Below are 12,425 nucleotides of genomic sequence, written 5' to 3' on the forward strand. Positions count from 1 at the left end.
TTGCCTGACCTGGAATCGAACCCACACCCTCACACATTCGAGATATTGGTTGTTCACTCACTAGGCCACCACGACTTTATAGCCCCATATACATATGTTCAATATAATAAAAGTATATAAGCAGTTAAATATAAGTTCCATAAAAGTCAAATTCCTATCTCTAGTAAGCATAGTAATCTTGGGAACGGCCCTTAGAGTGTCCCATTGCTGGGTTCAGGATTCCTCTCACACGGAGAAGGATTGAGCATTAATCAATTATATTAGCAATTAGGGCGTAATAGAAGGCGATTAAAATTATGAAATTTTGTGACCACTATATTTCAGTCAACTAAGCAACATTAAATAATACACATAAAAGCAAACATGGAATTATCACAAGACAAAGCCGAGAAACTTACTAAGAAGTTATTTTCAAGTATTAAAATAAAACAGAAACTTTAAGAGTAAACCACTGTGGCGATGCGAGAATGCCAAAAAGAGGACGAACGTACGAATGCAGGGATTAAGTATCATCAAGATATTTCAAGGGACTTTTATTAAACTAGAATGTTTGCCGTCATGGGTTCATGCCAACTTTATAATTCTGAGTCGAGTTTTTGTATATTGACGTATTAAGTTTTTGAATCAAAACATCAAAAGCAAAAAATCATTTTTTTTAAACCAGGTTTATTGACGGTAAGGGTAGAATTTGTTTTTTTTTTAAGCGCAAATCTCAGGAACTACAGATTTTGAAAAAACAGCGTGAGATAGTCTATTTATCGAGGAAGCTTATAAGCTATTTCTTATCCGGCTGAGCGGAGCAGATCAAGAAAAAGATAGCTGTAATGGTATGAGTCTTAAGAGCCACAAATTACGAAATGGAGATAGTGGTTAATAAGGTAGGTATTTTTATATTTAATTTAATTAGTTGCTACTTCCGTTAGGCCTTAGACAAGGAAACCGGTTATTCCTTGAGTATCCCGTTTTGGAAAAAACTAACCATGTCCAATAGTATCCCGGGATAACAAGTGAATCACTATATTAATGTAGATGCAATGGTAGATACTGTATGACTACTTAAAATGGAAGATACATTTATGACACAATACCTAAGGTATTCCCCTATAGAGTATAAATATGATTTTGCTATTAAGCACCCATCTCGTACATTTATCGGTCTTAATTTTCAGAGTACCTATATAATGTATAAAACAACGGAAAATTCATTCATTTAAGAACCTACCGACCGTTTATTTAGATCAAATGAAGTAACAGATGTAAATAGACAACGTTGGTCTTCTCATTACATAAGTACTTCACCAATCAGTCATTATAACAGACTTTAAGGGCACGATTTAAACCAACTATCTATTTAAACTATAAGTAAACTACTTAATTAATTAACGACAGAATCCACTTTATGTAAAATATTCTAAGGAGATATAATTATGTATTTAAGGGAAAACTTTGGTCCCAGAAAAAAAAAAAAACTTCGAGCGGCATCATTCTTCAAAGTAAAAAAAATGAAAACTGGATCCATAAAATTTATTTTATTGGAAGAACAACGCAGTGTTGAGAGATTCACGGTAGGCAATAAACACCAGTGTTGCCAGACACTCAATTATACCTAGACAGCTGTAAGTTGATTGCGTTATCTTATTAACCAGCCGAGGAACACGAAATAACATGCCCTTTGTAATACCAATTTTAAAGGTAAATCTTACGCAACATGGCAACATAAAAACTGAGATGTTTTACGCGTTCAGTGTTAAAAAATGTTAAAAACATGTTAATAGGTAAGTGGAGCGCACACTAATTGCATTGATTGATATGCAATGGGATGTTTTAATTTTTCACACCAACCGTTTTTGGGTGTTCCCGTTTTTATTCTTATCGGTGTAATTAGCTGTAAGAGTCATCGATCTGTACTGTCTTTATTTATTGAACAGCTGTTTTGAGCTCTGTTAATTGTTTAATTAATATTATTACTTACCTACATGTTTTTCGGTGACTTTATTACGGCACCTTTCATTAAGAGCGTCAATATTAAATGTTTTTCAAATGTGGTTTCTTCGAATACCTAACTCTAAGGATTTTGTAAAACAGAACATACTCGTACTTAATTTTATGACCAAAGCAAAACGACTCATTTGATTATCTAGAAGACTTCAAGTTAAATGCAAAACTGTCTAACGCTGAACATTTTGAGGTGTTTATTACGAGGTACTTACTCTTAGCACTATTTTGTAAAACGTAACTTGATACGTAAGATCTCTTAATAAATAAACTAAGATGCAGGATAGTGGTTATATGTCGTAAGTAGCAATGGAAACCAGTTACTCTAGGTTTGTTTGTAGGCGACGAAATTGCTAGCTCTGATAGCGTTGTAGCACTTTGTACTCTACGCCTACAATTTCCCCTATATTCCTTACTATCTTATTTACTGTATATCTGGCATATACGTAGGTAAGATTGCTACGGACTCTTATTGTTTAGAAAGTTTTAAGCACCAATTTTATTGTTTGCCACGTCTTTTATCAATAAGTGTACTTTAAGCGGATAACTAGCTAAATATACAAGGTGTTTATAGAAATGCGACAACAACAGATTTTATTTATTTTGGTATTTATATTCTTTGGAAGGCACGTCTAAGTTTTAAGTAAACAAGACATTTTCTAGACTTTTGGCAATGGCAAAATAACGTCGACAGCGATGCGTGACGAACACGCAATAAGTCTGTAACATCCTTTCTCCGAAGTCTTAAGTAACTACATATTTGATTGTTTACCTGTTTTATATGATTTTAATTGGTAAACTCATATAAAATAATTTCTCAAGCGCACAGTTCAATTAATTTAATAGTTGTTCGCAAGAATCTTAGTTGTGTAAAGCGATGTCGTAATAAGTTACTTAGTGCATTTCATGTCATGGTCAAGCGACTGCAACTCTATCGCTAAAAAAGTGCGTTCGATGCAGTTTTTAATCGATTATTTTGGTCTGATAACGATACTAATAGGTTTTTTACGTAGAGTTATTTATAGTCACCCTAAACGTCTCGGATCATCTGTACAAATGACTTAATTGAGCCTTGGTAATTTTATGGACAGCTGAAACAGAACAAGATTTTCTCAAAACCACCTGGTCTGACAAGTAAATAAGTTTTTATAATTTAATTTTTATATTTTATGCACACCTAAGCGTTATAAACAATGAACTCAGATTAGTAACAATACTTTTCATCTAATTAAAAATTTTGAACTTATTTACGCTCAGTAAGTGGTCATGTTGACAAGACCAACGAAGGCGCGTGAAGCCAGGGGCCAAGCTAGTCCAGCCGTCATAGGTATCAATAACGAAGGGCTTATAACGTTAAATACATTATGTGTATAATCCCGAGTGAAAGCCCGAAGCCAACAAAATAAAAGTGTCAGATTACGTCAAACACAGCTTTGTTTTCTAGGTGTTTGATCTTTTAGCGTAGGAAGACAAGAGTCAATGTTTGTGCACTATGATGTTTGGGCTATGAATAGTAAAATGATCGGGAGTTCCATGTGGTGACGGGTTAGTTGCTCCAAGTTGTTTGCTAATGTCTAATGCTATTCTATGATAGATAGTTTCAATTAGAACTAATAGAAAGTTGTAAAAGTGTAAGATCATTTTTGCCATAATGTGTATTGAGCAATGTCATCAAGGTACTCGTACTGATGCAATCAGTTGTTGATAAACAGAAGCAAGTACAGCTTTAATTTGTTTCAAGAAATCATCAGAAAAAACTGGGCTGTGGTCCATTAAAATATGGTGTCAATAAATTGAGAAATAGATAACGAAATGTCAGCTTACTTAAGCATTAACTGATAAATGAGCGTAATTTACAAACAAATTGTTCCGATAATTTCTATAGACATTTAAGATATTGGACCCCTGACTGGAAATTTGACTCAGACCTGACCTTTTTATGTGAACTGTGTCATTCTTGTGGGTCATAGGTATTCAGGGGCCATATGTGCGGGTCCAAATGTCAGGTGTCGTGGTTCAACCATTCAGAATACCAACATTACCCAACCATCAGTAACACCATCAATCAATCACGCGGAGGTTATGATTATCCTCAATTTAAAGTATAAGTAACAAAAGGGTAACTGGGATCGAATGACATGTCGAAAGCGTGTAAAGTTCATGCAAATAATTTGTAAAAAACATATTTTTAAAGTGGTAAAAAGTAATTGAGGATTGCGCAGTTTGTGTTCACAAGTTATTACTTATAGCAATGATTGATGACAGTGGCGTGGGTTTCATCAAGTGCATTTTAACGGCTCCCTCGATTACATTGACGTGCATGAAAATTGTGTAACGTTTTGATGTATAAAACATGCCCAGATATAGGTCAACGGGTTGTATTTATAATTTCTCAGAATGTGTGATTGCGCGGATGTTTGGTGGTCGGTAGGGCACTTCATTGCGCCTCAAATGTACTTATAACTGGAAGTTTATTCCAGATGAATTACATTGTATTGTATCGATAATAGTAGATTTGTTTACATTTAACCGGTTTAGAAGTCTAGGAACTTTTATTTTCGTTGCAATATTTTCTTAGGCAGCGGATGTAGTGGCGATGTTTTGTTTTCCTTACAAATAATACGGTTATGCGGTGTGTACATGGAAGCTTGTTTGTATGTTTTCGATACGTAAGTCTGTCTTGCTTGTTATTTGTCATAAGTAAATCGTCGGCGACCGGGAAGTCCATTTATTCGCGTCTTGTGCCTACGTGATAGGGTGCATGCAGGTATACTCAATTCATATGATATCTTTACTTATACCGTATTGTGGCTTTTTACTTTCAAGTGAGTATGAAAAGCCACGTATGGACCTTATTTTATGTTAGCTGCTAGTTTGCTTAAATCCGAAGCAATGTTGAAACACATAGACTTTAAGATTATACTTGTACTTAGGTATATCTTTGGCAGAAACAGTACATTTTGCCACAACTTCCTACACATTTCGCTATCGTATCCTCAAAAGCAATTCATTTCAGTTATCTCAAACTGAACCGCCACAGCGTCTGCAACGGACAAATCCGTACAATTATCTTCCGTTATATATTATCTGGCTTTAAATTTAAAGCCGTTATTCTACCGCACTTGGACAAAAGGATATGAATGGCACGGAGCCAAGCGGTTTAGAGGCAGGGGCATTTAAGGCAAAAATAACAATGATTGAATATGAGCACATGATTCACCGAGTATTACCTACATTCATATGTTTGTTTGGTAATGTTCAACTGTGTTTTTTCGTGTCATAAGACACCCTGTTTCTTACAAACCAGAAGACAGGTCAGGTATTTGCTGACTTTCATTCATCCATCCTTGTTCTATTCTCAGTCCTTTTTTGACGCGAACAATCTTAGAACAATCTCACAGGCTAATATTGATTGGAAAGACAGAATCTAGACGGTATAAGATGGGTTTAGACTAGACTTGTTCCCGGGAACAGTGACGTCACCCATGTCTCAGCCTCATCGGCGACGGATTTGCAGTTAAACCCTTTTATTGCTGCACTCGCAATTGATGTTGCAAGTTTGAAAGTTCTTGTTTTATTGTACTCGTATTTGGATGAAATAAGAGTTATTTTTGGAAGTATGCTAATTAGGTATGTGAATAGATTTACTGTGGCTTAAGACATGAGAAAATAGGGGATAAATAGGACTGTGTAGAGTATTTACAGTCTGATTTGCTAGCCAAGAATGGGTTCATAATGTTATGCATATTTTAGTTTATTTTGAAAACATAATATTACACAGGTTTTATGTTGATATTTAGATTTGCAAAATACTGTAAGCTATTGTAATTGCAAAAAAACTACATTGACTTTCATTATGTCATGTTTTCATGAACTCGTGTATGTTTAATAAGGCAAATAGATCATAATATAACAACGTCGGTTCCACTATAATGTTATTAGCCGTTAGTTTTTATTTGCTGAGTAGTTTGTTCTGAAGAACGGATATTGGAAAATGGGGTTGCCCAGGAAATTTGTGTATCGATCGCCATTCTACGGCACTTCACTTGATTGGCCATTGTCTGGTTAATGAAGATTTTATACTTGTAGAAATTGAATGTAAGGAATACTTACTCACTCCTGGGATTTACAATGACTCTATTTTAGGTATATTTTTCTAGTAAGTACATATTTTGATGATGTTAGTTAGTTGGTCTGTTTTTAATTAGATTGTAGAAGATCTCATGTGGCTGGCTGTTGATAAGAATTTATGCTCTTATGCAAGCCATCAGTTAAGGAATGCTTGTAGGTAATTTCACTTCTTTATTAAAAGTTCTAGCTATACCATATCGAAGAAGAACATGACTGTCATTCTGCCGCAGTCGCGTAAAAAATAAAAATGTTGTAAAATCAACATTTTGGTTGCAGCAATTTAGTTGCCGTAGATATGTTAATTACTTTAACTATTAAAGTCTTGACGTTGACGATGTTTTAACAATTTAGATAAATTCAAGTGTTTTGTAGAAGTGTCGAGCATTTAGGTTTTCAAAGAAAAAGCTGATAAAAAGTTTTTGCTGTACCCTTTATCTTGTAATGGCGATAAGCTTTTGGAAACTTAAAGTGATTAGAAAGAAACATAAAAAAAATATCTATGAAGTTGGTACAATCGTTTTGTTGGTAACCTAAACAAACAAGAGCCCACATATAATTTACACGAGAGTACAATATGAACGTGTTCTTGTAAATTCTTTAACAAAACTGTTGGATGAACAATTAGCTTTATTAGCGTAGGGACAAATTAGTTTTCCGGTCAGGGTTCATTCATGCTGCGAGTTCATTTGTTTTCCTATACGATCCAAAATATGCTTGAATGGATGATGAAATCGCTACGAGACAGTAAAATTCGTCATATTTTAGAGATGAGATGAGTCATCAAAGTTGATAGAATAAAAAATCGAAAAATTAAGTTAAAATTAGATGGTAGGTATTTACTCAAGGAAGTAGAGGATATTTAGTTTTATACAGTTTGATATTGAGTTTGGAATAACATGAGTAATATAAACATAATTCGTGAGTTTTTAAACTCAATGAGTCATCGCAGTTGTTTTGTTATTGCAGAGTTAAATATTTCGCCAGTGACATTGACTGTAACAATTATGATAAATTAACACAATATGAAAGCTAATTGCTGACGTATTTTCAGGTATGTTGTATCAAATATATGTTTCACGAATGCATTATAGTTATCGGCACGGATATTGAGCTCTCGGAGGAAGAGTGGGGATCGCTTTGCGCACTGTACACATAAGGCAATAAACCAATAAATCGCTTCTGCGCAGGTGAAGGTCAGGGCTCAATATCCGTGCCGATGATTATAACTGTTATTTAGTATATTCTTAAAGCATTAGCAAAATTAGGAAGGTTTGTTTGCGAGATTTGGAAGAGTTAGAGCTGTGTTGAAAGATTAACAAAATCTGAACGATAAATTAATTACGGCCTGTTGAAGTACAGCAGTTAGTGTAAATTGTTAGGTATGTAGGTATTACTGAGTACTACTGGTGAGTCCCTGTTTCCCACTCAATCGTTGTCACCCACTTACACGACGGGGGGCAGAGGAAGTTATCTATTCGCGGTGTAGCTGACAATTATTCCGGTACAATAAGATTCACACATTTTGTATCCTTTTACGCAATCTATATCTTTAAATATATTTGTTTACATGAATGTTAATTTTTGGAACTATACTGGTCGAATCTACAAAATATTTCAATGTATGTAATGCAAAAATGTTAGCCATTTATCAATGACGATTTTTTATCCAGGTGCGGGAAGTAGTTTTATCTGATAGCGGGTGAAACTGCAAGGAAAAGCTTGTAATGTTTAATATATTTTTCAAGTCTTTCAGAACTTCATCGACAATCCGCTATCGAGTCATAAATAACCACGTAATTCTGAAATTCCCTAACTCTTACGTATATTGGATAATAGTAAGTATAATGGATATTTTGAAAATAAACCTAACTTCGGTAAACCTATTGACGCAGTACGCAGATATTTACATAACACCTATTCTGTCTACGTACAATCCATATGCATAAGTTGGAGAATTACTGCACATACCTATTTGCATTCTGATGGTTGCTTCGAAGAGTCTGCGAACTGACATTAAGTGCTAGCTAAGAGATTTATACGTACCTATGGCACGCTTAGAAATTGTGATGAATAACTTGTTCGTATTAATTGGTGAATTTAGAACGCTGAATGAGCGGAGAACCTGGGGTTTTTCTAGTTGCAAAAAAGCCAATGTACCTATGTGTCATTGTTGTAACTTAAGGAAATATACTGTACCCTCATTATTTGTAGGAATTCTACAAACACATTATAGAGACTGAGATAAAAACTGATAGTCCTGTATCATAGTGTTAAGGTCATTGACAGCTGGTAATTGAGTATCGATCGAGTACAAAATCACAGCTTCCTCTGTATCTCTACATTTCTCACGTTACAATATTTTATAAGGTACCCACGTTTTATTAAAACGATGTACAATATCTCACGGTTAGGATTTCCAAATCTCAGTTGTCGTTCCGTATAATATGAACCATATTGGTTAACAAACGGGAATGACCTTATTGTGAGACATTATTAAATTATCAGCGTGGTTTCTTTAAAAACTTTGAAGCTATGGTGAATTTGTGTATATCGGACTATTTGGTATTACAGGGAATTTGTGTGTCGTGAAAGTCACACAGAAATATTGCTACTCATTCACTTGAATCCGCATAGACTCGAAGCCGACGCCAATATAGTTGGGAAAAAGCTAGGCAGATGATGAGGGAATTTGTTTATGTAAAGAATATTTTAAGAAAACAGTAAAGGGTCATTGAATTAAAGTTGCTGTGCCCATCAGGGTCCATAATTGTGACTACCTCTATTATTTTATATGTATTTTCCACCAAATGTACATTATGGAGTGCAATAAATGATACGATATGATAAAGTCGATTGAACAATTGTTTGAAGACAAAGAGTCCTGTTTACAACTGTTAATAGAGTAGTAAATTACGTATTCAGGTACGACGTATTAACGATCAAAAATAGATGTTCTTTGTGGTCACTCAGTAACTAAGTTCATTGAATCAATTGTTTCCTTCCGTTCGGCCTGACTTCTGACATCTTCGTTTTTCTTTGATCAATTTATTGCTCTCTTCAATGTCGTGTCGTTGGCCATTTAAAAGATCCCCTTTTGAAATAATTTGTCGTTGGAATTAAAAGTCATTTTGTGATTTCGAAAGACCTATTTACCTCTTTTGCTTTATTTTGTTCTGAATGTTGTGAATTGAGCTCTAAAGGATTTTTTAGATTTAAAACAAAGTTAGAAAATAACACAATTTTTACTGGAGGACAGATAAATGTGCCACAGTTTTCATTTCTTATAATGATTTATGTAAATCTTTACGAAATTTAATAGGGTTCTGTAATCGAATACCGTTTAATGTTCCATTACGTTAAAGTTAACTGCTGTCTCTAAACTCTACGTATTGATATCAGTAGGCACACGAATCTAAGAAAATAATTAATTCGAATCTTAGGAACTTTATCGTGATTGGAAGTAATTTCGTTTATAAATGTGGAATTAATGTAGCGTAATTCAGATGCAAAACAGTCATTAAGTTAACACTTTACTTGAGCTGCCTTTTATAAAACGGATAAGACACCATTTAGAAGCCAATAACTATCCCTTTAGCTACTTTTAATTATTAACTAAACGATTTTCACAGAAGTTATTAAGTGCATAATGAAGTAATTAGTGTGCCAAATAACAATGAAATCAATTTGTTTTTACTAACTAAGCACTCGTGTTGATTGATAGATAAAGGTGAAGGAACCAGCTAGTCCTGAATTTCCAATGAGAAACCTTGACTACCAATCATACATGTGAATCATAGTGGAATATATAAATAAGTACCAAGGTACATAATACATGAATTGTTCTAAATTGACCTAAGCTTATTTTGTTGTCACTTTTAATATTACTTGTTTGTCACAACAATTTAATTAGGTGCATGCATGACTAATATATGCATGGGCAATATTCAATTAGGCGTGTTCTTTTGTTTTATCACTTGTTCGTGTTTCTTGCAAAGATGTCGTTACACAATTAAATAATAGGTGTATGTAAATAGGAAATATTGATATTAATTTTCATGACACCTTTATTAAAAATGGAACTTTAACTTAGAATGAAATAAAATTGGTTATAGCGATTGTAAAGATGATTTAAATATTAGTCTACGTTATTAAAGTTGTTGAGTCGGTAAACTCGAGCCGTACAATCGTGTAAGTTTAAAGTCGCTCTTGACCGGTTTATCGAAATTAATATTCATAAAAAAATAACACTTACCCCACGTGCCGTGCACCAATCGCCATTACACCTCATGCATTCATTGCAGGTTAACTCTGTTTCATCCTTCAGGCAAACATCTCCGAAAACTTTTTGTACTGAAATTAGCACTACCATCAAAAACCACACACTAGCCATAGTTCTCATATTTAGAAAATTTACTTTATTTAAAAAGTCACAGCTACAAAATAAACTTCGTAAAAAATGGCGTCAATATTTTTTATTTTTTTTTTGAATTCGACCGCGAAGGCGCGATGATTCGTTCGAAATCCAAACTCGCGCGCGCTCGGCTGCACGAATGGCGACAGACTGAAGTTGAATTGTCAGACTATTCAACCCGCGGACGGACGAGATGAATCATCGTCGGGTCGCGGGCGTATGAAGAAAATTCGCGGAAATTACTCTTTACGTGAGCGTCACGACAGTCGAGATGTATTCTGTCGTAATAAATTCTTTCGATTTTTTTCTGTTATGTAGGTAGCTACGCCACGTCTGCTTAAGTTGTCTCTGGATTTGTATAGTTTGGAGTTTGAGATGGTTTTACTTAAATTATTATTTCAAAACTAATTAAATTAACTAATTTTCTTAGGATTGGTTAAAAAAGGAAGCGGAATATCAGTCAGTTAAGTTTCCCCATGAAAGCCAGCTAAAAAACTTGAAAACTACCTTCAAAAAGAGCAACGCTAACAGGGCAATAAGGCATTTTTTTATTTTCTAACACTGGCAGTAACATAACAAAAGTGCCTGAAAATGAACCATTGTTTTATTATATATGTTATGGACCATGTGATTAATTCGGGCATTATTTATAATGCCCGAGCATTATGAATAATGTCTAGCTTTATCGGGCCAAGTGATTAATAACTACCTTAACTTAATTATTTATCACATTGTACGGGCATTATTATATTGCTACATGATAGTTGGGCAATTTGATAATAAAGCTATATTTTATGCGGTGCGAGGGTGGCAGTTGTTCTAATAAATAAATCCTGTTACTTGCTACATATTTTATGATTATTGTTTTAAATTATATGTTCTATTTTAATGGGAAATTATAAGTCTAGCCACAAAATTATTAATTAGACAATTGTCATCTAATTTACTAACTCCGCCTCGTTTTTCTTGTTCTCATTTTTCTTGGCTCGTTTTTTTAAATGGTAGAATTTAATTTGGATTCAAAACATTGTATTAAAAATTGAACTTAGTGACGAAAACGAATCGCTGCAAAACCGACTCCACGTAGTCTTGTCTGCCCTACCCCTAGAGTGCAATTCAAAACCGCGTAGGCGCAGAGGGGAGGCGGCCTGCGAGCTGAGGCGCAGGTAGTTTCAGCGCTCGCCGCGCGGCTGAGGCTGGCCGGCAGAGCCGGCCAGCAAGCCGAAGCTGCGGTGGTGAGCGTGAAAACCATCTGCGACGATAAGCTCGCATGGGACCGCCGGAGCCCTGCAGTGCCGGAGCCGTGACAGAAGCCATGCTTGCTGCATGTTGCATGCTTACTTCCAAGCATAAATATATTTTATGATGTCATTTAAGGCAGAAGTCCTTCATAATTATTCCAAATCATGAGGCTGATTATTTAAGTGGTTTAATATTTAGTTTATTTTAAGTTAAATGTCAATAACAATAAAAAAAATGAAATTAAATATGTTTGTATTACATTGCCCAAAAGGTCACGGGCAATATGTATAGTGCCCGGTCAATTTGATTATTTGAATTATTATTATCAAATTGCACTCTCATATTGGGCATTTTTCATAATGACCGGGCATTATGTATACTGCCCAATTTATCACTTGGTCCATAACATATAGATGTGCCTATTGTTTTGATTTAGGAATCCTAATCGAGTCCTATTTATTGCATTTTTTCAAGTTTCAAAACAGAAGTCAAATTTTCTACGTCAGTGTGTGTGAGGGCAAGCCCTCTATCGATTCATAGAATCTTGTCAAGCGGCAGTTAAGCGCGAACGTGACTGGTGCAAGACGAGGATCGCTCGACGTGCTGGCACATCACAGAGTCACACGCCTTTGTGATGTGCTCACAA

General features: G+C 34.8%; 1 protein-coding gene across 1 annotated transcript in view; it reads right to left on the bottom strand.

Annotated features, from left to right (window-relative positions):
- The window catches only part of LOC110371062 (integrin beta-6), a 43,803-nt gene extending 33,086 nt beyond the window's left edge, over positions 1–10,717 (bottom strand). Inside the window, exon 1 of the mRNA XM_064035196.1 lies at positions 10,379–10,717. Within this exon, the coding sequence (XP_063891266.1) occupies positions 10,379–10,525 (147 nt within the window). The 5' untranslated portion in view covers positions 10,526–10,717. The remainder of the gene's footprint in view (positions 1–10,378) is intronic.
- Between the last annotated feature and the right edge of the window lie 1,708 nt (positions 10,718–12,425).

Source organism: Helicoverpa armigera, chromosome 6 (assembly GCF_030705265.1).
Source record: "Helicoverpa armigera isolate CAAS_96S chromosome 6, ASM3070526v1, whole genome shotgun sequence".
Lineage (NCBI taxonomy): Eukaryota > Metazoa > Arthropoda > Insecta > Lepidoptera > Noctuidae > Helicoverpa > Helicoverpa armigera.